The sequence below is a fragment of the Falco peregrinus genome, chromosome 9 (genome assembly GCF_023634155.1).
Source record: "Falco peregrinus isolate bFalPer1 chromosome 9, bFalPer1.pri, whole genome shotgun sequence".
Lineage (NCBI taxonomy): Eukaryota > Metazoa > Chordata > Aves > Falconiformes > Falconidae > Falco > Falco peregrinus.
Genome location: NC_073729.1, coordinates 38,241,848 through 38,268,714, shown reverse-complemented (window position 1 = coordinate 38,268,714; position 26,867 = coordinate 38,241,848). Strand labels below are relative to the sequence as shown.

Sequence of the window (26,867 nt, the reverse complement as noted above, 5' to 3'; positions counted from 1 at the left end):
AGCAACAGCAAAAACCTTTCTTGCCCAGGGACAGCTGCAGAGAGCAGGTCCCCTCCTGGCTGCCCTTTAACCTCCTGAGGACAGGGAGTCAGGGGGCTGAGACACCACAGTGGGAGCTGCCCCCTCTCCTGACTGGCACATTGTAGTCTGAAGGCACCATAAAGAGTCAAGGTGACTCGCTGCAAGGACAGTCACCAACACAGCTGAGACACTGCCCGAACAGACCCTCCAAGACTGTTATTTAAGGCTGAGGGTCACAATGAGTGCTGCATAAACCCATCCTTGTCCCAGGGCTCCTACTCTAGCACGTACTCCTTTAGATTGTAGAAAACTCACTAATGAGGAAAGAGGAAGTAGAGCAGAGCTGGTGCCCAGGCCAGGGCAGCCGAGTGCAGCGTGGCCATCCCAAAGCTGCTCCAGCTAGCCGCTGCCGGCATGAGGACCCAGCCCCTTCCCAGGATGCTCCAGGAAGCCTTTTCTCCCCACACTGGGAACAAAACCAAACTGCAGGACAGAAAACACCTCCAGAGAGGTTTTGACCATGCAGTTTGGGAGCATGGGCATACAGAGGAAAGCCCAAGGGAGCAGCTCTGTCTACACCAGAACCAGACCATGTTACCACATCACCACGGTGGTGGCCAGCAGCATTGTCCCCTGCAGACACCAGCTGATAGGGAAGGTGTGAAGTGACCCTCTGTCATGAGGTACAGGGACCAAAGGGAAGGGGCATGTTTGGATGACACCAGCAAGGTGCAGGAGAACCAGTCTGCCTGGGACATACCACCCTAACCACTCCCCAGAAAGCTTTAGCCTTGCCTCCCATGCACCCACAGGAGAGGGATTTTTCTCCCCTATAATTTCACCATCCCCTGAAATGGGAGACCCAGGTTTCAGTTTATTTACTTATAATTGTCCTGGATGCCTCTTGTCCTAGGGAGCAATTTAAAATAAATTGATACAAATGAATGGGACCGTGAGCAGACAAAGCCGATACAGGACCAGCTGCGGGCTGGAAGCATGTGAGGGTGCTGCTGTCATGCTGTGTGCTCCATGCTCATTGCTGCTGCGTGCACTCACAGGGCTCCAGCTTGAACAGGCAAGTCATATGCAAATCCATACTGAGCTATGGGGCAGCCTGAACGGTTGCTCTTATTCAGCTGCAACCCAGCATGATTTTTCCCCCTTGCCATGGGAGGATTGAGCCTCCCCTGTCTGGATGGATCCCCAGAGCTCAGCACTGTTCTCCAGCAGGACTGACAGCCAAGACCTTATTTTGTAAAAGACAGATATGTGGCACAAGTCAAAAGAGCCAGAAACCCTCCCATGTGAGGGCTGACAGGTTGCTTAATTCACCCAGCCTGGATGCACACAGGGTCCCAGCAGCATCCTGGCGTGACCCAGTGGGCTGCAGCACCTCCAGGCATCAAGGCACAGCCAGGCTTGAACTTCCACTGGCCCAGGGTCAGCTTAGGCAGGATTTAACCCTGACCTTAAAGATGCCCTGAATGCTGACTCAAATGCTTATCACCCTTTTGGGACATATGGCTGAGCTCAAGGACTTGAGGGCAACTCAGGAGCACTCTTGAGTAAAGCATCACTGGGCAGAGCACTGGCCACCTCATGACACCTATCTGGAGGGGGTCACTTCCAACCCACAAGCAGGGAGAAGAGCCAAATGTGCACGATTCAACCCCTGGGAAGTCCAGCTGTCCTGATTAAGAAAAACTACAAGCCCATGTCATTGCTGAAACCACTCAGGGGACATCAGAGGTCTGGTAGGACTCCATAGCCCTGAAGCTCCCAAGGGCCACCAGTGTTCTTGTTCAGACTGACTGGAGTCAGTAGGACCATGGGAAGAGCAAGCCTTGAGCCAGGGTCTGTTCCTTGCCTCTGCACCACAACATGCCTTCTGAGACACCATCCACAGTGCACACTCACCCTATGGTGAGCTGTTGCAGCACTAGCAAAACTATCAAGCTGCAATAAAGCTTTTACCATCCCATACCAGGTTAGCTTCAGTAAGCAGATCCCACACCTTGCTCCAGCACAGCCACCAATCCCCCACAAGGTCTCAACGGTTCACCTACCATTCATGCTGGTTCCTCGTACTCTTCAGGCCAGTCCACCCTGCTTCTTGCCTCTGCTGTGTCCTTCTCCTTAACTCTCCTCCCTCTGCTTCTCCCAGGTGCCTCCTCATCCAGTGCTCCTCTCCCATGCCCCTTAGAGCCATTTAACTACTCAGCAGGAACCAGCCACAGCTGCACCTTATCCAGTCAGCCAACCCACCGCCCCTGAAGCCAGCCCACAGCTGTATATTATCAATTTCAATTAACCTGCCTTCATTCCTCTACAATTCCTCTGCAGAGAACAGTTCACCCCTATGGAGCACAGCCCACCCCTGTGGAGTAGCCCCCAGCCGGAGCAGCCCACCTCTATGGCTCCTGCCATGAGCCCACCCGGGGGCGAGGCCGGGGGAGCCCGGCAGGGAACTGCTGCTGTGGGCCCACAGGACCAGCCACACGGGGAAGGACCAGCCTTGGGGGATGCACAGGCGGAACTAAGCAGGAGCGAGGGAGGACTGGCCTTTCCTCCAGCAGTGGAGGGCAAGCTCCTCCTCTCAGCACCGTGGGGGAGGTGGAAGCTGGGTCAGCCACGTTTGAGGGGCCCATCACCAAGAAACCACTAAGGACGAGACGACCCATGACCAGTGGCTGTTAATGGGGCAGCAGCCAGGTTCCCCCCTTCCTTTTTCTGCAGTGCAGGCAGGGAGACAGCAAACCTCTGCTCACCTTGCCCATGAAAGCCGGCAGCTCCTGCCACTAGGCTCTGGCAGAAGTGTTGAGGCTGCCGGGGAGGGGGCAGCAGGGGTTATGGGGCACTGTGGTGCCCGGTCCCATGCCAGGCTCTCGCTGCATGGGCAATGACCCAGGCAAGGTTACTCCATGCTGAGACATGCACCTCAGAATCGCCCTGGGTCTAATTACTGGGCTCATCTCACCAGCTGCTATTTCCTTCTGTCCCAAAGCCAAGGGAGAAGCTTGTAGAAAACAAGAACATGTCAGTCAAAGGGCATACTGAGTCAGAGCTCCCGGGCTCGGGTCACCCGGGGCTGCTCATGGCAATGGGCTCCCTGCAGCGTCCCCAGCCAGGAGGGACACCCCACCCTGGCCGGGTGCTGCTGTGGAAGGCAGCCAGCTTCGCCCCTGGTGGCTCCCCCAAAGTATCTGCCTCCCTGGGCAGCCTTCCTAACAGGACACGGCTGCCTGGCCGAACACTGGTTTGCAGCCCTGTTTTCAAAAGATGTTTTGGTGTCTCCTGGCAGAAAGCTGCTGGTGACCCAAATTCTAAATATAGAAGCAAGTCCATTTTTTTGTAACAAATGCAAAATGTCTGTACCACATTCATCTTTGGGAAATAGGTCTTCTTGTCAGAGAAATGTAAATATAACACCCAGATTTCTTTCAGGTGAGGTCACCTCCTGGCTGTGGTCATTCTCAGAGTACTCTCACAGTTGTTTGCTCCAGGTGAACTCCCCTGTGCTCCACTGCTGGGAAGCCATGCTGAGGGCCTCTGGCAAATCCCAGGCCTGGAGCTGCAGCCCTTCATGTGATGGACCATCCCCATCTCTGGCGATGGGCAGTTCCTCTGGGACAAAGGTGCAGCATGAAACAGCAGACTGAGGAGCTGAATTGTGGCAGACACACGGACACTGGAGACGCGGGTTATTGGTGGCACCTCCCAGTCCACTTGACTGGGGCTGGGCGGGTGTCAGGGTTTCTGGGCACATCCTCAGGTCCTGGAGTCAGTGCCCTGCGGGCTGGCAGGGGGACAGGGGTGCGCAGGACAGGGTGTCCTGCAGGGAAGGAGAAAGATCAGCTTCTGCTCATTTCATTATCCTGTTCCCTATTGTTTTGTGCAGTGTGTTTAAGGACTGTCTCTGTACATTGCACACATACTTCATCATTAACTGCTTTCCCCCAGCCCCAACTGATGAGCACCCAGCTCACTGACATCTCTGCTCAGTCCATCCCAAATGCTTGGGTCATGTCCTTGGAGGGCTTTGCAAAGATCCAATCATGCTATTATTTCCTGATCTCTTATTTTTTAGAAGCTTTGGGTAGCTGGAGCCAGCATCCTTTTTATTTTAATAAAGGATGGGTGAATAATAAGAGGCCTGACTGATTTGCATGCCATTTGTTGGGTGAAACAAAGCACATGCATTACGTGCCAGCCCTGCGCCTTGCCAGGAGCTATCAGCACGGCTTCCCAAAACCTCTTGGGTGAAGCAGAAGCCAACGTGATCACCACTCTGTTTTCAGCAGTCACGCAGATACAGAGTGCTGCCGGTTACACATCTGAGCAGCAGAGCCCAAGGCTGGTGTAGACTCGTGCCGTGACATACCAAGGCTACAGGTAACTCTGCATTACCTGCAGGCAGGTGATGTGCAGTCAGCTGCCCGCTTGCCCTCTCCAGGCACAGCCACCCTGGGCCTTGCAGGTCAACTCACTGCAGCGTGACTTTCCTCAGCGACCCACCAGGGGCCAAAGCCGGGCCATCCCCATCCCCTTTGCTAGGTCGGTTGTCCCTGCATCCTACCCCAGCACGCCACAGAGAAGTCACTGGTTTTCTTTATTCAGCGTCAACATGCACTGCTGTCCCTGGGGACTGAAGAGGGGGCTGCTCCCACACCTGCAGGCTCCCCTTGCTAGTCCTGTAGCCCAGCCAGCAGGCAGAGACGTGGACCCTAGCTCAGAGTGGCAACTGGGTCAGTGCAGGCTCGTGGGCACATCCACTGCAGGCTGGGCGACCGCAGCCTCCTGCCCGCTCTCCCTGTCACCGGCAAGGTCCAGATCGTTCCCTGTTGCCACGTGGACACAGCTGCCAGCCATCACTTGAGCCCACCAACCACAGCGCCCAGTGCCAAGCCCGGCAGCTGCCAGCAGCCTCTGCTGAGGGCAGCTGGCTGGCACAAAGCTCGCTCCTCTGCTTCATTTGCAGCAGCTCCTGCCAGCAATACACCACTGTGGCTAAAACTGCCATGGGAAGGGAGGCTGCCTCCTTTTTTTTTTTTTTGCAGCGAAAGACCAGGGCAGGGTGCAGTGGAGACCAAAGCATTTCCTATCCCAATGGGGAGAGTCAGTTATACCATGAAATCAGCCCTTTAGCGAGCACGCCAGTGCAAATGGGACAGTTTACCCTGGGATAAGTTTAACCCTAGCAAGATTTGTTCTGATGAGTTCATTTATATCCACTCCTGTTTGGCAGTGGGATTAAAGGTTAATTTTTGTACTGGGGCAGCCAGCAAGAGCCACATTGTAATCACTCTGTGCAACACAAGTCCTAAGAAAAGCAGCAAAACAAAGTTCCACTGGCAGCTTGAGCTGTTGCCTTCAAGCAGGGCCCAGGCTGGGGGTCAGGTGTGAGTGGTGCTGGTACTTCTGGGTGTCTCCTGGGGATGCTTCCACCTCCCTGCCCAGCAGGTGCTGAGCACCTGCAGCTCATTGTGGCATTAATTGAAACGGCCGTTACCAGCTGGAAACGACCTCCATAGGCATACCCAAATGGATTTTCTGCTTAGAAATGTTTTAAGCTTCACAGGCTTCTGCTCCCCTCTCAGCAACGCAGGGCAAGAGCTCTGTCTGGTGGCAGCTCTCCTCCTGAAACAGTTTACACCCTTCCACAAGATCCTTCAATTACACAAGACAACGTTATTTAATATGTGACTGCGGGTTGAATAAGACTCAATTAAATTCTGCCTCCTGTGAATTTGCGATGGGGAATTCACCTGTGATGCCAGACGAGCCCCAGCTGCACCACGCGTGACTCGGGTGCACAGCGCTCTCCCTGGCTGCTGTCACACACGTGCCATCCCCGCGCGGGCGCTTCCCGCGTGTGACCGGCCCGGCCTCGGCCCCTCGGCCCCCCGCAGCAGCCGCGCCGAGGGCGACGGCCCGGGCGAACCCCGCACCCCGGGGGCTCCTCCCGGTCACGGCCCGCGGGCACAGCCACCCCGCCGAGCCCTCGCCTGCCTGGGAGGCCGCTGAGTGGTTGGGCGCCGTGGCCGGGGGGTCTCAGCCGGCCCCTCCTCCGTGCCCCACCGGGTCTCTGTAGAGGCCTCGGGCCCCCAGCCCGCTGGGTCACCCGGCGCGGGACCCCGGCCGGAGCCAGCGCCCGCCCGCCCGCCCGCTGACACCGTCCCGGCTCCGGGGCGGGGGGCAGCGGCTCCGGGCCGAAACCACTCCCCGTTCCGCAGCCCCCGGCGCGGGACCCCGCGCTCACGTGGGCGGTGCCCGCCCTCCGCACCGACCCCGCCCTCCCGGCGCCGCCTCCCATTGGCCGTTTACCAGTGGGCGGGCGGGTCGCTTTGTGACGCCACGATCAGCTGTCGGAAGGTCCCGATTTGTGCGGGGGAGCGGCGGGCGCTCGGCAGAACCGCGCGATCGCCACCGGCCCCGGCCCCGGCCCTACCTCAGCGCCCGCCGCCCGCACGGCAGGTGAGTGTCCCGCCGACCGGCGCCTGGCTGCTGCGGGGGGGCGGCGGGCGGGGCTGGGGCTGAGCGGGCTCGCGCCGCCCGCTATCCTCCGGGGGGCCCCGGGGAGCCGCCGCCCGGGACCCCCCCCCCCCGCCCCTGTTGTTTGTTTCTTCATCACCGGATTAAGATTCGAGGTTGGGCTCCGCTCCCATTGGCCCCGCTGCAGTGACGTATGCGTCATTTGCATATGACATTGGGACGTCATAAGGCTGCCCCCCCCGGCCCCCCCTGCGTTCCGGGCGCGCTGTCCTGCCGTGACCCCGCGGAGCGCAGTCGCCTCCGCGGCCGGGGGGGGGGGGGTGGCCGGGGCCCAGCGCGTGGCCAGAACCGCGTGGGCGCCCCCGGCCTCTCGCGTCTCCGCGGCGGCTTCCCCGGGCCAGCGGCGGAGCCGGTGTCAGTGGCGCCCTGGGAGGGGCTGCTGGCCGGTGTGCGCGGTCCACGTACCGTGCGAGCACCCGCGGTTTGCGTGAGACCGGGCCGCGTGTTCAGGCTTTTTCGTGGAGTTGAACCGTGGTGCCCGAGAGAGAGCCGTGGGGCCACGCGTGGCGCGGGAAGGGCCCTGGCAGCACCAGGCAGAGGTCTGTGCCGTAGCATCCCGGCGTGCCACCGCCGCGTCCCGGGATGCTGAGCCTGCGAGTATGTTGGGGACCACGCGTGGTGGCTGCTTTTGTTATTACTGCTCTAAGGGCATCTGCTTTGGGACAGCTCAGAGATGTCCTAAGTCCTGAAAGGGCAACTCTTCTACGGATTTCATGCCTCTCGCCTCGGGACCCCCAGCAGCCTGGCTGAGCCTGGGAGGCCCCAGGCACTGACTTGCTCCCATCTGACGGGGCTCGTCAGCTGAAAGGCTTGGGCTCCATGGAGCGTGACTGTAGGAACATCTTACAAAGGGCATTATTGCTTTTGTAATCTCCTTTATATGTATGCCTATATCTATAAATTTATGTTGCTTCTGTGTAGAGGAGCTACAACCCTGCCTAGAGAGCCTGAGCAAAGGCACTGGGACTCCCTGGGGTCCCAAAGCACTGGCTTAAAGTGCCTTTGCTGGGAACAGCAGCACCCTCCACTGACAGGGCACCAGCGAGGGCTGTGCTGGGCAGGTACCAGGTGCTGTCACTGATTTGGCCAGGGCTTTGCTGGGGTAGGAAACCATCCCAGAAACAGGTGTTGGGCTCTGGTACAGGACTATGCCGTACCTTCTTTCCCATTGGGCGTAGTCTACAAAGTGCCGAGAACAAATTTTTTTTCCTCTAAAATAAGTCTTTTCTTGCCTTTTATGTCTGCCCAAAAAAAGACAAAAGCTGTCTGCTGCAGCTCACTGTCACCTTTGAGAACCTGCTGCATCCAACTGGTGCTTATCTGGCTGAACACAAAAGGGAAGACATAATGGATGTTTTTCCCCTGGAGAATAAACGGATATCACCTGCTTGTAGCAAGACTGGAAAAACCTGAGATGCAAACTCTTATCTAAGAGCTTTTTTCAGTGCTAATTGCACAGCAAACCCTGCATGGCCAAATCTTGCCCCAGCTCATATGTGGCTCCAGGTGGGCTCAGCGGGAGCTGGTGGGGAGCTCAGGGTTCCTGTGGTATCAAAGTCCGATTTGCCAGTTAGTATCCAGCCTCCTGTGATTTACAAAGGGCGTAACACTGGTGCTGCTCCACTGCTGCGTATGCTCCTAGGGATGTTTCCTCACCTGGCATGTCCCAGAGAGGAAACTTCTAAAATTTCATAGGACAGCTCATGGTAAATCTAAAAATTTCATGGTTGCTGGCCACTGGCAGATTTTCCAGGGCTCTGTGCAATGACATAAAATAGCAGATGGTCGGGTTTGTCCTTGGGGCAAGGACCTTCCTGCAGCAGTTACACAAGGGAGCTGGTGCAGGTGGGGACACCAGCTCCAGGCAAATGCCCTCTTTCTGCGACCCTGAGTCCCCCTCTTTCAGGTGGGATCTGGAGGAGCACATGGGGACTTCAGTCCACCTGAGCTCCCGGACTGGCCAAGGAAAGCCCTCCCACGTGCTGGCTTTGTCTGCCACTGAGAATAAGAGTCTCATGATAAAGAGGTTTTGGGGGGATTTTTAAAATACTCTCTGCCGCCTTGCCCCCCTCTGCTTCCCTGCTCTGCAGTAGGAAGATGGGTCTGGCTGTGAATCAGCCTCCGGCTTGCTGCAGTCACTCTGTCCGTGCCAGCAGCAGCCTCGGGGCCCAGCTCCACCTGTGAGGCAAGTGCTCCCCCAGGCCAACCCCACAAATGAGCCTGCTGGCAAAGTAAAGGGATCAGCAGGAGCTGTAGCGCAGTTGTTGAGTGACCAAATGCATTAATCCAGCCCTGCCAAACTGTCCTGGGCAAGACCCTGCCGGCTCTGGTCCCTTCCTCAATGGGGACAGAGAGAGGTCAGCGCCGCGATGCTTCACTGGTCATTTCTGGTGTGGTAAGCAGGGCACCCCTGAGCTGCCCAGCTGCCAGACCCCCTTCTCCTTCGCTCTGTGTTTCTGTGCCAGGTTTAAGATTTTGGTGCATACAGCACAGTGACAGCAGCCTGTGAAACGCTTGTCTAATTTAGGTAAAATGAATTCAAAATAACATTTCCCAAGTGGGTTGGAGGAAGGCACCTGATTTATACCTCCAACGCCTGCCATGATGACTGCGCAGGGTATTCTTAGCTCTGCCAAGGAAGGACCGCTTCTGCCACTTGTCAGCAGCATCCCTCCTGCCGCCAAGTATTTATGGAAAGTTTCAGGGAGCCTGTTGCCATTTCCAAGCAGAGTTGCTGCTGTTCTTGCAGGCTGTGACTTTCGGGAGCTGCCAGCCCTGCGAAGCTGTGGCTGCCACCCCAGCAAGCTCCTGGCGCACCCTGGGGCTTTGCTGCCTATTCTTAGCTCCTGGGCTTATTTGCAGTGATGGTGACTCAGAAAACTAATTATTACATTGAAGTTTCTGAAGGGGAAAAAAAACAACCCACCAACAAACCTCAATGCATTATGGTTTCCTTACTCCTGCCTTTTTATATTAACTACCCTCTAGCTAGTTTTAAAAGGCTGTTGGACTTCCTGGAAAGATTCTGCTAAACTTCTTCATTCATTAAGGAACTCATCTGTCCCTGAGTATGTCACCTGTGGCCTGTCCCCTCATGCTGAGTACAAGGGCTTGCAGAAGCCCGAGAAGGATGGCAGCTGTCCCACAGTGATGGCCCTGGCTCTGGCAGGGGATGGCTATGTGGTTTCTGGGGCAGCTCAGCCTCAGGGACGTGGTGCACAGGCAATCCCTTGTGCCCCAGTGCTGGCCATACCTTCTCCACAGATCTGGGATTTCTAGCAGACACTGGTGGGCTGGAAGAAGGCACCAGGGCTCTGACCAGCCCGGGCCACTGGAGGGGCAGAGGAGCAACCTCCTGGTCCAAACTGCTTCTGTGGGCACCTTCTCTGCCTGGTGCCGAGGCACGGTTTGGGCAGCACCAACTGAAATCCCCTGGCAGGGGTGCATTCAGGTCCCTCCCGCACCCCAGTTCCCCTGGTGTAAATGGGACAAACATTGCTGCAGGGATGCAATGATGGCCAGGAGCTGCTTCTAGTGTGGGTGGGAGCCCCCTGCGCCTGCCACCCTCTGCTGCATTCTTACTGCCCCTCTACCCCTGCCTGGGGACCTGCAGAAGGGTAAGAAGCAGGACCTCCTGAGACATCACCAGCAGGTACCTGGGAGCAGTGGGATTTCTGCCGCAATTAGAGATTTAATCAATTTATGAAATTAATATGATATTAAAATATCTTTAATAAAAAGGAAAGTGCTCCAGGCAGATGCCAGATTTCAGCCTGCAGGCAGGGAGAACTGTCATGCAATGAAGCCATGGCTGTGTACCACAGCTGTCAGGGCTGTTCCAGGCACCCTTTGCCAGCCTGGTCTGGGGGAGGATGGATACACACATAGGTCCCATGGGAGGGAAATCCCCACCGTGCTCAGCACAGAGCACACAGAGCCTGATGGGCCAGTTCCCATTCATGGCCCAGCTGGATACCAGCCCTTTTCATGTTGTTTCCCTAACTTACGTTATTCTACTTTAATGTTTCCACTGCTGTCTGTCTTCACATGTTAGAGAGCTTTGCAGTCATTAATAAAATGAGTGAGTCCTGCCCTCCCCTGGAGCTGGGAGGAATGTGTTTCCCCAGGGGTAAAACCATGACAAGCGTAGATGGAGCAGAGACTCACTCAGGACTGGGATGTCATCCCTGCCCCGCTGCGAGGGGGTGACAAGCCTGCTGCCGCTTGCTCCTGCACATCCATGCCTGAGCACTTGGGGCCAAGACACAGCCCATAGCCAAGCACTTTGTCCCATGGCTCCTTGTAAGGTTCTTGTAAAGGAGCAGTGGTGGCACATGCAACAGTGTCCTCTTTTGGGGCTGGAGGGTGGCAATGTTACACAGCTGCATGAGAAGAGCATCCTTGCAGATACACACACACAGCACGACACCGACAGTAACAACTTTCAAAATTAAACCAACCTCAAGCAGGTATTGGCCCAGGCAGAGCTGGAGCAAAACACTAGCAAGGGCTTCTTGGGACCCAGCTTAAAGAGGGGAGGGCAGCCACGCTGCTGGGGCTGTCAGTGGGTTGGTGGTGGGTTTTAGGGTCATCTGGTGCCATGGATCCTCAGATAGGACAGCAGCATTGCACCCTTTGCCCTGCTCTAACAGCAAAGCTGCGTGCCACCAACCATACTCAGTGCCCGTTCAGTGCTGGGGGAGGCAGGTCCCAGTCTGATTTTAGAACAGGGTTTGGCTCTGCCCCTGCCAGCTCCAGCGGATGGGACCCCTGGGACACACCACCCATGAGGAAGGGGACACAATGTGGGGCCTGGTGCAGGTTGGGGGCTGCAGGGCATGGGCAGCCAGCCCTTCACTGGGACACAGTGCATGATGCCCTTGGAGATGCCAGCAGCTGGGACAGCACACAGCTCAGTGCCAGAGCCACCTTTTCACCACCACCCCTGACCCGCCTGAGCCCCTGGCTTGCAGAAGGGCCAGCACTGCCAGCCAGTCCAAATGCGTTATTCTCTCGTCTTTCCCTTTTACAGGCCTTTGCACTGAAGCCAAGTGAAGAACCTCAGAATTGCACTACACACCATTTAGCTCAGCTACAATTTTGCTAGCAGCAAAGCATCTCCACCACCACCGAGACCTCGAGTGCTGTTTTTTCTGCTCCCTGCCCATTGCTCCCCCCTCTGCACCTGGAAGCTGGTGCTCAGCCATAGCTCTAAGTCACCGATCCTCCCGCTGGACCGCTCCCCACCATGTTTCAGCGTCTCACTAGCCTCTTCTTCAGTGACAGCAACACGCCAGAAGGCCTAGAGGAGCCCAAACCCTTTGTCGAGGAGGAGGAGGAAGAGGATGGCTGGCTCATAATTGATCTTGCAGGTGAGAAAAGCAATGGGGACCGGCTTCCTACAACCTGTGCTGCACCTTGTCTTTCTGGGGCTGGGCAACCCCCTTGAGATGACAGCAGATAAGCTTCCACCAAGTGTAGTCAGCTCTGCCCTTCATCCCTCCTCCCCTGGTCCCCCCACCCTGCCCACAGCGCCCAGCACTGTGGTCACAGCAGCAGCACCCCACCCGCTCCTCCTTTTTCCCTCTCCTCTCTTGATGGTGGTTCACGACTTCCCACCAGCATGGGAGCGGGAGCAGCGTCCCCAGCTGGGGCTGCTGCTGCCAGGAGCATCCAGATGCCTCCACACCAGCCCGGGGAGAGCACCCAGGGTTTTGGTGTGATCCTGCCTGCTAGGGCAGTGGGGTGGGGGACACCAACCCATGCGGGCTGTCTGCCTGTGAGCTGCAGTGGCACCATGGCTAGGCAGCGCCACAAGCAGCGCTTCGCCAGGAGGGTCTGGGCTTGGTTGTCCCCCGTGGCACCCCTGCCATAAGCAAACAGGGAGCGTGTTCCCTGGGGGAGCTGGTCCCGAGCATAGGGGGAGGCCAGGGTTTTCCCCACATAAGGGCAGGCAGCAGCAGTGCCTGCCTGTCCCCCCACCAGCGATCTGGCCACTTTTGGGTCATTTGAGTCCATCGGGGGAGCAAATCTCAGCTAAAGGGCTTATCATCCCAAATCATATCCAGTGCCCATGCCAACAGCACTCAGACAAGGGACGTTTGCCACAAGGACCCTGTACCTAGAGAGCCCTCAGAGGCTCCCAGTTCCCATGGATGGCAACAACCATCCAGAACCCTGTTTAACAGCAACCAGGCGGATCAAATTCCTCGTGTGTCAAGAGCTTCTCCAGCTCTGTTAAGACCTTGGTGTTTCTATTGTGGGGTCAATGACTCAACCAATTACAACGATAATTTCATGACCTTTTGCTTGCAAATCCAGCAGCAAACTTAGGCAAACAAGCTTGCCTGTGCAGGAGCTCATTGATGGCCATGGTCTGCTCCTGCAGCCTCTGGTCAGTTGTGGTGCCCCAGCCCAGGGGACCACGAACATATCCTGCAGGTTTAGGAGGGTTTCGTCCTCCCTCTTGCAGGCATCTGTTCTCCAAGCAGATACCCCCTGCCTGTCCCCCATGCACCAAACAGAGCTCATTTTCATGATGCAAGTCATTCATTAGGGTTCCCCACCCGGCGAGCTGGAGAGGGGATGGGAGCATGGACGAGCCTGGGGTGAGGGAACAGGGTCAGCCCTGTGCCTGGTGGGAGCACTAGGGAGAGCTGGCAGAGGTGGGTGGGTGGCATGGGCAGCCATGGAGGATTCCCTGTCCTCTGAGCTTTGGTGACTGTCCCGTGGTGGTGGTGACAGCAGTGACGCAGGAGGCAGCTGGTTGCAGGGAGGTCCCATTAGGTCCCTGGAGCAATGGGCACACAGCTGCCACGTGTCTGGGACAGCTGGCAGCAGCTGCAGCATGTCAGAAGGAGCCAGGAGTTTCCCCAGATAGAAATGCTGGGCTGTGCCTTCATCCCCTGGGTCTGAGGCTGTGGCTGGCTCAGCGGGGACCCAGGGATGACCTTGATACAAAAGGCTCCTGTTGTTTTTTCCAATCAAGTGGCCAGGCTTTGGTGCAGAGCTGGCTTTCAGCAGTGTCTGCCTGGGACGTGCAACCCCACTGCTAATCCCCACGGGCCCTGCCTCTGCCTTTTCCCATAGCATTCCCTGGCCAGCGAGGGACCTATTTATTTCCACCCTAATCTCTGAGGCTGGAGTTATGCGAAGCACTTCAAAACCCAAACCTGCTGGCTCCAGCCTCCATCATTTACCTTCCAGCCACAGCAGCTGGCAAGCGTCTCCCAGCCTGGCTCCCTCCCAGTAGCAGGGACAGCTTAATGAGCCTCTGAATTAGTTTCCTCTCAGCCAGATCTTTGACCCGTGTTGCAAAATGCACCCAAGTTAACCAGATCTCCCAGGAGCATTTCAGACACCCCTCTCACCCCATTGCCCAGCCTGACTCTGCTCAGCACACAGGGAAGAGCAAAGAGCATTTCCTGGTGCTTAGTGGTATGGCAGCAAGTCTCCCAGGGATTTGTGGACCCCAAAATATTCCTTGTAATGTTCAAGCTCAACTTGGCAAAGGATGGGGACAGGCAGCCATGGATGTCTGGAGCAGGGTTCCATGATGCTGGGTGCCCATAGGCTGCAGCCCTGCAGTTGTGAGAGCACTGCTGGACCGGGAATGCTCCAGCCAGGCTCAATGGCTGTCTCCAGGCTGACAAATAATCTCCAGCCCGATATGCTAACAGCTATTAATAACTTGATACCCACTGACCTGAAGAAAGATGCTCTCATCTTCACAAGGCTAATTGTGGCCAGCCCTAAGCCTGGGCATCATCTGCAGGAGGAGCTGGGGACATGCTTGGTGGTGAATGCCAGCCTTGTGCTTCATGTGCTGCATTTCTCCACCACAAGAACATGTTCACCTCTGATTTCTCCTGCACCCTCACCCAGTTGCAGGGTTGCACATGTGCTGCATCTCCCCCTGAGGCTAGTTCCCTCCAGTCCCCTGATGAGGCTGGTAACAGGTCTGAATTTCCTCGGTGAGCCTGACAGTAGGCACAGCCTCCCCTCCCTTAACCTGGCCAGTAAGTCCAAGCAAGAGCAGCCCAGAAAAGCACCAGTTCAAGTGCTTTTGCCAGGCAGAGGTGAGGAAAGGAAGACAAGGAAGGCTGAGGTGCTGAGGTGTTGGGGGGGGGGGGGGGGGGCAGCTTGTGGATCAACCACCCAGGATTCAGCCTCTAATGGACTGAAGCTGAAAGCATGGTGAAAACCTTTGCTGAAGAATTTATATATTCCCTGGTTTCTTCCAGACAAAAAGGTGTGAACTGTTTTGTTGTTGGGTTTAGGTTTTTTTTTCTCCTCTGTGTGTGCTTGGTTTCAATGTTTGCAAAGTGCTGGGGAGTGTTTACAAGTATAGGCAGGCCAGTGCTCCTCTGGAGCAGCACAGCTCAGGTGCCATAAGAACAGGCAACAGCAGCATTTCTTGCTGCTGAATTTCTTCCTTTGCTTTGAGAAGGAAAAAGTCAAAATCTCTGCAGTAGGTCCTATTGCAGCACTCTCAAAACTAGCCAGCTGCAGCAAGGCTTTTACCATCCCATACCAGGTTAACTTCAATAAGTAGTTCCCACACCTTGCCCCAGCACAGCCACCAATCCCCCACAGGGTTTCACAAGTTCATCTATTGTCTGTGCTGTTCCTTCATCCTCTACAGACCAGTTCACCCTGCTTCTTACCTCTGCCGTGTCCAGCCTCTTCCTTCTCCGTGCTTCTCTTCCAGCCAGCCTCTACTCAGCCAACCCCCTTTCTTCCCCCAGGGCCTCTCCTCCATCCAGGGCACTCGCTCTCCTCCCTCTGCTTCTTCCAGGTGCCTCCTCATCCAGTGCTCCTCTCCCATGCCCCTTAGAGCCATTTAACTACTCAGCAGGAACCAGCCACAGCTGCACCTTATCCAGTCAGCCAACCCACCGCCCCTGAAGCCAGCCCACAGCTGTATATTATCAATTTCAATTAACCTGCCTTCATTCCTCTACAGTTTCCCCCCAACTTTTTCGTTAAACTCCCTAATCAGAACCATTCTGTTGCTTGCTCGCCTAGTGAAGCCGGGCCCTGCGGCACCGGTAGCTGCCCGGTATGGAGGATGCTGGTCGGGGCGCGGTGCAGGGCATTGCTGGCGTCTGACCCCGTGAGGTCCCGTCGATGCCGTGCCCATCTCTAGCGGTGGCGATGGCGGTGGGGGTGTCTCTTGCACTAACGATGCCCCTTTCTCTCCCCCCTCCCCTCCCCACTGTACATGGTATGTGTGTGTGTCCCTGCTGCGCCCCGCATGGCTCTGCACCCCCACCACCCCCAGGCAGCCGTGCCCACCCTGGCGCAGCCCAGCGAGTGGCTGCTGGTGGTACCGGGCGCCTGGTGCGATCCCACCTGGCACCCACTGGTTCACCGCCACCACCGGCCGCTTCCCCAGCTCCAGCTGGTCCCTGCTTGATGGACGAGAGTTGGTTTGTCACCCCTCCCCCCTGTTTTACTGCAGAGGGGCCCGGCCCCAACGGCGTGGGGAGCAGCCCCATGGAGGACCTGCTCATCGAGCACCCCAGCATGTCTGTCTATGTCACCAGCACCCTCGAGGTGGATGGGGAGGGCCCCGAAGATAATGCTGCTGGGTGAGTGTGGCTTGAGGATGCCCGCAGGGGCTGCTGGCCCAGCACCGGCTGCGGGACCGGGGCGGATGGTCAGTGCTGGCATCACAAATGGCTGTGTACACCCGAGAGCGTTTCGCCTGCAGGTGGAATGGGGCTGTGGGGGGACCTTGGTGTCCCTGCATCCCACCTCGGGGAGCACCCTGCACCCTGGCTGGTGCTGCACAAGGGTGGCAGCCTCTATGTCCCAAAATATTCTGCTAACAGGATCTTGATGCCATGTTGAGATGGCTGTGGGTGCAGGACCATGAGCCTGCTGCAGGGCTGCGGCGGGAGAGGGCTGCATCCCCCTCCCCTGCCCTGAGCAGAGTCTCCTGGCATGGCCACCTGTCACCCCACCGCCTGTCCGGTGGTTTGCCAGGCTGGGCTTAAACACAGGGCTTTGCCTTTGCGCAAGTATGGCGCAAGCAACGCAAACCCAGCAGGACAAGGTGACCTTCAGGCACAGGGGTTCCCCCAAGACCCCCAGCTCCCCCAGGCACAGGGTGCTGTGGCCTCCCAGATCCCTGTCGTGCCCAGTGCAGGTGTGTCCTGCAGCCGCTGGGAGCAGGGTGCCACCAGCCCTGGATGTAGACGTTTCTCCCTGTCCCAAAGTCCAGCTTAGCAGGGGGAGGAGGTTAAACAGAAGTGCCCCAAATGCCCCCCCGCCCTGTCCCAGGAGCTGCGGGCTGGAGCCCCCTGCCATCCTTCCCCAGGGCCACAGCCTCGCTGCAGCCGTGGGGGGCTCTGTCCTCTCTCCATGGCTGCCGGTGGCACTGGCAACACACCGATCATCTGCACGAGCAGCCCTGCCACTGTCGGCCAAGCCCTGGGTCCCCTCGTGCTGTGAGGTGCCTGCCGCCCCCCAGTCCCAGCCCTCCAGTGTGTCCCCCAGCAGCCCCTTGGCAATGCAGGGGGGAGGAAGAATTTGGGGTGACCCCCTGCCCAGGCTGGGGGGTGCTGTTCCCACAGAGCTTCTCTCATTGCACAGTCAGGCCACAGCTTGGCCTCAGAGCTCCAGCGGACCCTCAGTGCTGGGGGCAAAGGGAAACGCGCCAGGGGACCGAATGGGTGGCGAGTGGGATGGCAACAGGGCTGGGCTTGGCCTTGCCCTGCTGGGCGCAAGGGACTTGGCTGCTGCAGGTTCTGTGGGGACAGCCCCATTCCTGGTGGCATCGGCATTTGTCTCCCGGCTTCTGGGGCGGGAGGGGGCTGGACCCTGCCAGGGCACAGTGCGAGGGGCAGGAGACTGGAGACCCGGGCCCCTTCTCCCTGGGGTGGGCGAGGGCTGGGTGCCGGGGTCGCTGACAGCCCCTTTCTCCTCAGGGAGGTGCCGGAGCCCCGGCTGGAGCGGCACGTGCCGCACCACAGCCGGTCCCTCGCAGTGAAGGCCGCCATCCTGGAGAAGGTCGGGCAGGCGCGGCGGGTGCAGCGGGCCAAACAGCTGGCAGAGAAGCACTGCCTCAGCCAGAAGGCGCTGCAGCGGCAGAACCAGGCCCGCCAGCGCCCGCTGCGCCGAGCCAAGCAGCACGCCAGCACCTTCGTCCACCAGCCCTGCCAGCGCCACTGCAACTACTGACCTCACCGGGCCACCGGCAGCCGCTCCCCTGCCCGGCGGAGCGGGGCTCACCCCGGCCCCAACACCAGCTGCCCCAGGGAGCACCAGCGACGAACACTGCTGATGCCGGGCTGCGGTTTCACTCCACACACCCCCACCGGCACGCCCGGCCCCCCGCTCCTCAGTCTTCCTCCCCACACCCTCCGTTGGTCCTCTCACCCCCGACACCGGCCGGGCCCGCAACCCCCGGCGCCGCTGCCATGCTGGGCCACCACCCCCTGCCTCACAGCCACGCCAGCCTTTGCGCAGGAACATCAGCATTCCCGGTGAAATCTCCCATTTCCAAAACCACGGCAAAGCCTGTTTGTCCTGATGAGCCTGTGACATCAGTGCCTTTCTTCATGACGTTGTGACTCCACATGTAGCCAGACCAGGATGTCACAAGCAGAGACATCGAGCAGAAGTGAAAAGGGCAACGGAGCAACAAGGTTTGGGATCTGTGGGAAAACCTCATCCATGACACTAAATAATGCTTCCTTCTCCCAAAACCAACAACTACCCCCCTCCCTCCTTGATTTCTTGATCCCATTTTTGCTGTGATAAGGCAAATACCCCACTGCCAGTCCTGGAAGGGCTCATCACGGGAGAGAGTGTGTGGAAACCTTGACGGCAGGGTCAGCCGGGCAGCTCGCGGTGCCTCGTGGTGTTTTTTTAAAGACAACTTTAAAAGCAATCTCAGGAAAAAGAGCACTGTCCCTGCGCCTCGCCAGAGCCCTGGCCACCATGCCGGGAGGAGATGGCCAGCCAGGGGTCAGTGGTAGCATCACTGTGACTGGTGATCCTGCCGAGCTGCTGGCTGCCTTGCCCGAGCAAGCCCCCTCCTCCTCGAGCCACCCATCTGCCCAAGCCACGCATATATACATATATATGCATATGTGTATTTCTCTATGTACCTATATACTTGGAAGAGGCACCAAGAAGCCAAGAGCATTGGCTGCCCAGCGTTTATCCCTGGGAGGGGAGCAGAGGCAGGGACCTGCGCAGCTTCCCCGAGGTGGCAAAAGCATGTCGAAGCTGGTGGTGAAGGGATGCCGCGGAGGAGGCTGGAGGGAAGAGGCTGAAATAAGGGCAAAGGTGGACTTGGGAGTGGCTGCAAAGGGACAGGACCGGACAGGGCAGGCTTGGGTAGCTGGGCCAGGTGAGAGGGTTGCTGCAGTGGAGCCAGAATGAGAACGCCTTCTTCCCCCACTAAAAATTGCATCCTTTCCCATGAAGGGCCAAATTCTGTCGTGAGCAATGTTGGTTTGTGAAACAAATCCCTCCCCTCCCCATGATGGACTCACTCTGCCTTTTGAAGGACATGGTCCAGACTTCTTACCAGCTCCAGCACCAGCTGAGATGGCTCCAAACCCAGCAGAAATGTGTTGATCCCCCCTCCCCCCCTCCCTTTAGGGACTGGTTTAGCACCCTGTGCCCCAGGGAAGGTCTGGCTGTCATGTCCTGCTTGTGGCCAGCTCACAGCCTGGATTCCCACCTCTGAGACAAGAAAAAACCACACACACCCCCCAAAATGCTGATTTCACAGGAATTTCTTCCATTCACCATGTTACATCCCTTAATATCGGCTTGGGACCTAGGCTGAAGGAATTATGGTAAGCCCAGCCTCAGACAGTTGATATTTATTAGTTTTTAAAATGAAATTAAAAACAAACCAAACCCTTTTATGAGCGCCGGTCCCCAGCTCTGCCTGGGAGCCTGGGCTGCGTGGGACCCAGCTGGTTGATGCTCACCTGCATTATTCATCTTTCTCTCCAATGATGCAGTGTTCCCAAACGCACAGAAAGAGTGAAAAACTGATTTCAAACATCTCCTGCCAGCCTTTCCCTTTTGATTCTTCCAGGCCAGTTTCTTGTTTCAAGTCCTCCTGAGACCCAGCGCCTCATCACACACGTGATGTGGTGCCTCCTGCCCCTCCGGGTGCCCAGTGCTCACCAGGGTGAGCGGGGCACTGGTGGCTGTGCCGGCGGAGATGCTGGGCTGTATCCTGCACCCACCCCACTGGTTTGTTCTGCCGCTTTTTCAGCCCTTTGGGTAAGTGTGGCGGCACCGGAGCTGTTTTTTCACAGCCAGTGGTTTATCAGCAGAGAAAGAGCGAGCTGGGGAGCTTGGTGTTCCCCCCATCCCTCGGCATCGCCTGCTGCTCCCGGGCCCTTGCCACAGTCACCGTCCCTTGTGGCCGAACCTAAGACCATGCTGGAGATAATCCTGTTCCACCTCTGATGTCTTCTCGGTGAAGAGTCTGAGGACTTCTTGACTCGAGGGGAACATTTACACCTTTTGGCTTCCTGGGCTTCACATTAAATGCCTTCCCGCCTCGCCCCTGAAGTGATGCCTGCTATGAACCGGGAACATGGCATTTGTAGGGATGCTGGCACAAGCACTTGTGAAGACAAGCAGGGGCTGAGCCCGAGCTTTTGGGTGCCTGATGGATGTCCGATGAGGTGGTACCTGCCCTGTGCTTCTGTCTCCTGTGTCACTGGGTGATATGCTCTGTGGCCACCAGGCAACAGCATTAGAGGAAGCATTTTCTCTCTAGCCCAAATATACGTCAAGAAGTGGATGAGCCAAGCAACACCCTGCCTCTCAGCCCATTCCCCACTGCAGATTCTCCTCCTGTGCATCCGAGATGCTGCCAGTCCCTCCAGATTGCTGCTGTCATCAGAGCTGGCTGCGACACCGTCACCCCCTCTGGTGGCTCCCAGGGGAAGACAGGCTGTGGGGCAGCAAGGCTGGCTGGGGACCGTGTCCCCGGGGCAGATCCTGCCACATCTCACCTACCAGGCCATTCTGTGCCCAATCTGCTTGCAGATGGTACCCCAGCAGGAGAAACCCCTTGTCAAAATGTTCCTCCGTGTCCCACTCATCCATCGTGAGCCAGAAGCCCCTGGCCATGCTGCCGGGGTGCTCAGCACAGCCGTGGCTGCTGACAGCCAGCACCCAGCACCTGTTCCAAAAGGCTGTTGCTGTTACTCCGTCCCGGGTTTCAGAGGCGAAAGCAAACTGTTTTCCTTTCTTCTTTCCGTGCCAGTCTGAGACACCTTTCATCACACTGTGCCCACCCAGCACAGGACATGAAGCAGAACTATTATCACACTTTATATCAATAGTATGTTTATAAAGGGTTAATAAATTATTAATAATGTTTTCATGAAGAGGTTAATCCTGAGTCCTAGCATCCTGCAAGTCAACAGAGCGTGCTTACTACAGCATATATGGGCTCCTGCGATCCCCCCTCTGTTGTCTGCACACTTGCTCATGTATTAACATCTAATAATCTCCTGTTAACTCCTGCAGAGTGACTGTCAATCCACCAGTGTGGCCAACCCTTCTTATGCTGTGGCAAAGGTGTGTTCAGACCGTGCTTTGCAGAAGCTCTGCATTGCTCCTCTCCTGCCCAAGTGAGCACGAGACCTGGCCTGATACCAAATCTCCTGCCAGTGTTTCCAGAGCAAGAAAACCCTTTTACACTGGGGTTATGAGTCTCCTCAAATCTTAAAACAAATGAAAGGTGCTTAAAAACTGAGAACTTTTTCTGTGTATGCACATGTGTGCATGTGTAGATATTTCACAATGCAGCGTGGGTGGTTGGTAGGTTGTTCTGGGGCATGTGATTTAGGTTTTTAGGGGGTTGTTGGGGGCAGGGGTGGGTTTGCACCCGCTGTTTTTCAAGTTGTGACTAGCTGTGCAACGCTCCTGATGGGAAGGTGAAGCAAACACTGTGCTGGCTGGCAAGGAGGCCCCTGGGCTGGTGTCCTGCTCCAATGGCTAGGATGAGTCTTGCTTTCTTTTCTTTACTTGCCGGGGGGGGGGGGAAGGGGAACTACAAGCATGGACTCAGGGACAGACAAATATGCTGAGGTCTTTAAAAACGTGTTTTTTTCTGGGCTTCTCTTTTTGGCTGTGGTGTTCGTTTCTGTCCGTGAGGCCTTTGGCTGCATAGGGTGCTGCAGGGACATGGCTGGAGCCGCTGGCAGCACATGTCAGTGAGAGCAGCACAGGTGGCTGCACCTTGGAGGAGCTGCAGGGCTTGATGCTTAGACAGAGCTCCAGTATGGAAGAAGGAGCTGTGGCCGCTTTTGGTGAAACCATCCCTGAGCAGCAGCTCCTCTTGGTTTGCCCACATCCTGAAAATTTACCGTACAGCTGCTAGATTGCAGCTGGTCCCTCCTTGGGCTTGTTTGTGAGCAACTAGGTACAGATTTTAAACAATAAGCCCCAAGGATCTGGGAAATGGAGCTGTGCTTTCTGCAGCAGCCACAGCTGGCCTGGCTCCCACCATAGCCCTGGGGTCAGAAGGCAGCCAGGATAGGGAAAGCCATCAGAGCAATCCCATGGAGAAATGCTGATGCAGGTGACAGGCAGATTTGTGGGAGGAAGTTTTTGTATTTCTTGCAATGAAAGCATAAAGAAAAAGAAAGAAAAAAAAAGGGGGGGAAAAAATCCCAGAGGAGAGGCCTGGGCAAGCCTCTGCCCAGTAAATGCCAGCTCTGCCTGGGCAGCTGGCAGTGCCACAGCCACCGCTGCTGGGGCTTGCGGGTGGTGAGCTGGCTCCAGCCTGGCTGCCCAGCCCCGCGCAGGAGCTGCAGCGAGGAGCGGGCACGGGTGAAACCGCCAGAGCCAGAGGTGAGGCGCTCCCAGCCATCGGGACTGGATCGGGAGAGGCAGCTCCCCTGGAGAAGTACACCTCTTGGGATGAAAGCAGGATCACGATAGGACATGGCTGCTCCCGCACACCCCCAGGGACCCACCTCCCAGGGCAGCTCCTGCGTGGTGTCCCCCAGCACCCCCAGCGCAGCGAGGGGCTGCTACCGAGTTGTGGATCTTGCCTGCCCTGAGGGGAGCTGCCGGGGAGGTGGGGCAAAAGTCCTTGTCACCCCATGCTCTGAAAGTTGCACTCACGAACACGCTTCCCAAAAAAACTCTGCTGTGAAACCTTGATCCGGAAAGAAAATTATTCTTTCCATAGGAGTCTGTTTCTTTTTCATTGTGGCTAACGTGAACACATGGCTCATCCCAAAGATCACCACTGTGAGAGTCTTTGCTTTTCCTTTAGGCATGTTTCTAACCAATAGATAATTTTACAGTGACATCTTACTGAGACCTTTTCCTCTTTCATCCAGCCCCACTGGGGAGAAAAACCACACTAACTGTCTTATCATAGCAGTCAGAACAACAACAAAATTTAAAAATGCCCCATTGTCACAGCACTAGCAAGCTGCAACAAGGCTTTTACCATCAGTCAGATCCTACTCTCCATGTTGTTTCTCCTTCCTCCAGAGGCAAGGCCAGACCACACTGCTCCATCACCTCCTCCACCCAGCCTCTCCTCCCATGCGCCTCAGGGCTATTTAACCACTTTGCAGGAACAAGCTACAACTGCACATCATCCATGTTAATCAACCCACCGCCTTCACTCCTCTACACCCCATGTTCTAGCCTTGTATCACACAATTTTGCAATTGCTGCTGTGGAGAATAAATACCAGTTTCAGTGCCCTGCATAAAGTGAAAATTAAATTTCAGGTGAATTTATTGAAAAACAAGTGAGTCCTCAAAGATTAAACCATATAATAATTAGAAAACGCCCAGTAAAAAGCAACAGGACACCTAAAGTCAAGGAAAATGGTTCTCAGCTCTGCCTGTTGCCGCCTGCCTGAAGGCAGCGCTGAGTCCTGCTCCCCGGGGATGGGGATGGGATGATGGCAGCGCCTGAGTCTTCCCTGAGCATCTGGGTTTCAAACAAGAGGCCATCCATGTCCAGCTGGTGGCCACCGTGACTCTAGCCACCAGGGGCTGTCAGCTGCTGTCCCTGTGCCTCCAGCTCCCTGCGCCTCCTTCGCTGCCTGCACTCAGAAACAGCGGCTGGTGGTGGGAGGGATGCACCAGTACCCCAGCAACACCCCCCAGCCCTCAGAGCTTCCCCAAGTCCTTCTCCAGCACAGGACTGTGTCCAGTGACTGCCTCAGTGCAGCTGCTGGCAGGGACCAGAGCTTGAGGAGAGACACCCACCAGGCTCGAAGCTTCTCCATCCCAGGGGACATTAAAGGGCCTTAAATGGGGCTGATCGCCTCAGGGTTTGTCTTCATCAAGGTGGAGCTCTCCACCTCCACCCATTTCTCTCAGGTCTGCTCGACACAATGTCAAAGTCATGAATAATTTCCCAGCATCCTCAAGGGCTCAGTCCTCCTCTCCTTACCATGACCAGAGCTTCTGTCATGGGTCATGTGAATGTGGCCACAGAAGTTGGATGAAGCGGTGGGAGAGGCTCTGCGTGGCTGGCAAGCTCCTTGGTCAGTGACAGGTGTTCTCGAGCCCGTCGGAGATGCTGCCTTCTCCTCCACTGGACTCCGGGATGGCAGCGGTGGGAGCGCTCGCCAGCCATGGGCAGCTACAGCCTGGGCAGGAGGACCCCTGCGGCCATTCATCGATGCATCTTCAACCATTTGTCAGTAACTGAACCCACAATGCCTTCCCCAAAGGGAGAAGGGTGGCAAAGATGAGCAGCTCCATTTAACAGCAAAGGTGGCACTTACATGTGGTCCTTTTTTGAATTCTTTTGTACGGAGAGGTGACACGCAGGTGTCCCTCCCTTACAGTCACTCTCAGCTAAATCCTCCTGGGCTGGCTGGGGGCTGGGGGGCTGCCTTGCCAGCCCCGTACCCAGAGCAAGCACAAAGCTCTGGTAGAGGGCTGCTGCCGCATGCTCTGGAGCACGGAAACACTGCTGCAAAGCTTTGGTACTGTTACAGCAAACCACAAAAATCCCTCTACCTTCCACACTGATCATATTTGATCACCTGTGAGTGGGGAAGATTTTATTCCTTGCAGTTGCAGGGGGAAGCCAGCATGGTACATTCTAAGTGTTGCTTGAAGATGGGTCACACAGGGGAGCCCAAAGCTCCTCCACTCTTTCACATCCACCTTGCCCGTCCGTGTTGGGGAAGCCAGGAGCAGCTACACCCACATCCCACTGAAATCTTATCCTCAGCTTTACAATGACACATTTATGCTTTGGGAAATCTAGGGAGGAGAGCACAGCACAAGGCCTAACAGTAAAACAGTAATATCTTCTCTTGTATCATAAATGTATCTGTACAGAGCCACTGAGCACTGCAACATGTTATTTGTACGTATCAGCCCTAGGTATTCTGCTTGTAAAACTCATCCGTGCGCATTGTTGATCTCCTGGACTGACTGTACATGTGCCTTTCACCCTTTATCATAGTTTGTCGTCTTTTTATAACACAACTGCAGAACTTGAATAACTCAGTGAACTATAGTTAAAAGTCCTATGCAAGAGACAACTGGGGAGTCAGTTTTCGATATTTCTGTGTTTTTACATTGTTTTAAAAGTAGGCACTAGGATTTTCAGAGAAGCCTAACAGAATTATAAAAGCATTTAGCTTTTTTTTTTTTTTTTTTAGCTAAAAAGCATTTAGCATTTCAGACGCTAAATCTCTTAGGCAGCTTTGAAAAGCTCAGCCTAAACTCCAGCTCCTCGCTGGTTTGTGCACAGAGAGCGAGCAGCAGCGGCAGGACGAGCGCCAGCACTTGGCCAGGACAGATGCCTGTTCAGTAGCCAGCGTCTCCTTTCAAGCAAAACGAGAAGAACGTGCTGTTCAGTCGGAAGAGGTTGCCTTTAAGCCTTCCCTAACCTGTGCTGGAGAATGTCAGTGTGCCCGGCCCCAACCCGGCCCACCACGGCCCCGCCGGGTACCGGCAGCCCCTGCGCCGCGGGCAGGTGCTCACGCAGCAGCTGTCAGCCCAGCTCTGCCCAACACCTTACAACAATGGGCAACTTCACCCGGGATCCTGAGAAGAGGGAAATAAAAGCGCCCCACATTTTTCTACATCACCTGTGCTGTAGGACTGAAACCTCATCCCAAACTCAAAGCTAACAAAATACATCCCTTTTGTGTGTTACGTGTTAAATTGGTGTAAGCAAGGTTAGCAGAGAAAGGGTGTCTCCTTCTTGTAGGACACTGTTCAAACACTTGCTGTGTGTCAACAGACTGAAGGACACGACTGCCTGGAATACGTTACGTAGTGTGTATGTAACATGGTTTTGGTTGTTAAGTTGTAACGCTGTCTTCTGACTGAAAAAAATCTAATATAAAGAAACCCCACAAGAAATAAAAAAAAAAAAATATATATTTAAAATCTATTTTGTGTGTATTCCTCTCAAGCCTGCAAGTAAACCTGTTTGCAAAAAGCTTTTGTTTTTAACATAAACGTTTAAAAGTCAGTGCTGTAACTGTCAGTCGGTAGTGAGGAGTCCCCTTTGAAGACACGGGTGCACAGGGGAGGGGCTGGTGCAGGCCGAGTCACTGGAAGGGATTTTTTTTGCCCTCCCTGTTACTAAACCCTAAAACTGAGCAGGTGAATGCAAGAGCTGAAGCAGGTGCTGACTGCCCGGAGAAAGAAAAGTCCCACAGCAGCCGATGTCTACAGCATCAGCTGTTCCTCCAAGCACATACACAACAGCCCAATATGATCTCACCACCCACCTCGTGGCCGAGAGGCAGAGGGATGCCTCTGAGGTGATGAAGGGCTCAGAGCATCCTACGGATGAGCTGGGGCCAAGGGCTGGGATGTCTCAAACAGGTAACTTCTGCCATTAAAAGGTGACAATTTATATTTAATGACAACTAACTTAAGTATAACAAAAAGACTGAATAAATATAAATGTATTTTAAAAATTCCTGAAGAGAAGAAAAAAGGTGAAAGTATCTATTTGTGCACAAAGCAACAAGCAATCTGAAAAGACCGGCTCCTCAGCTCCTCGCGGTGAGAACTTCCCGAACAAAGAGGCTGACCTACTTTCTGCTGCAGTACACACGAACTGGCCCCGCCAATGGCAGTACTGGTATCCAGACAAATACACTTCAGGCTGCTGCATTTCAGAAATTCTTCAAACCATTTATCACGGCATTTTTCTGTGCTGTGTCTCCCTGCTGAGCAGCTTTGTTTGGGGGGAGTGCTGCCTCCTGGGCCTCCTCCCCACGCACTCATTGCACAGATCCTGTGGGCAGGAGGGTGGCCTCTGCATTTTTTTCTTGCTTTGCAAAA

At 55.8% G+C, this 26,867-nt stretch overlaps 1 protein-coding gene across 2 annotated transcripts; it reads left to right on the top strand.

Moving 5' to 3' along the window:
* Nucleotides 1–6,370: 6,370 nt before the first annotated feature.
* On the top strand, nt 6,371–22,767 carry TP53INP2 (tumor protein p53 inducible nuclear protein 2). Of its 2 annotated transcripts, none has more exons than XM_055814695.1 (4): nt 6,371–6,495; nt 11,606–11,945; nt 15,857–16,166; nt 17,508–22,767. In XM_055814695.1, the coding sequence occupies exons 2-4, from the start codon at nt 11,822–11,824 to the stop codon at nt 17,758–17,760; spliced, it is 687 nt and encodes a 228-aa protein (XP_055670670.1). In that variant the 5' UTR covers nt 6,371–6,495; nt 11,606–11,821; the 3' UTR covers nt 17,761–22,767. The 2 variants fall into 2 exon arrangements, with proteins under 2 accessions (XP_055670670.1, XP_055670671.1); XM_055814696.1 differs by having other exon boundaries at nt 6,375–6,495; nt 16,037–16,166.
* The last annotated feature ends 4,100 nt before the right edge of the window (nt 22,768–26,867 follow it).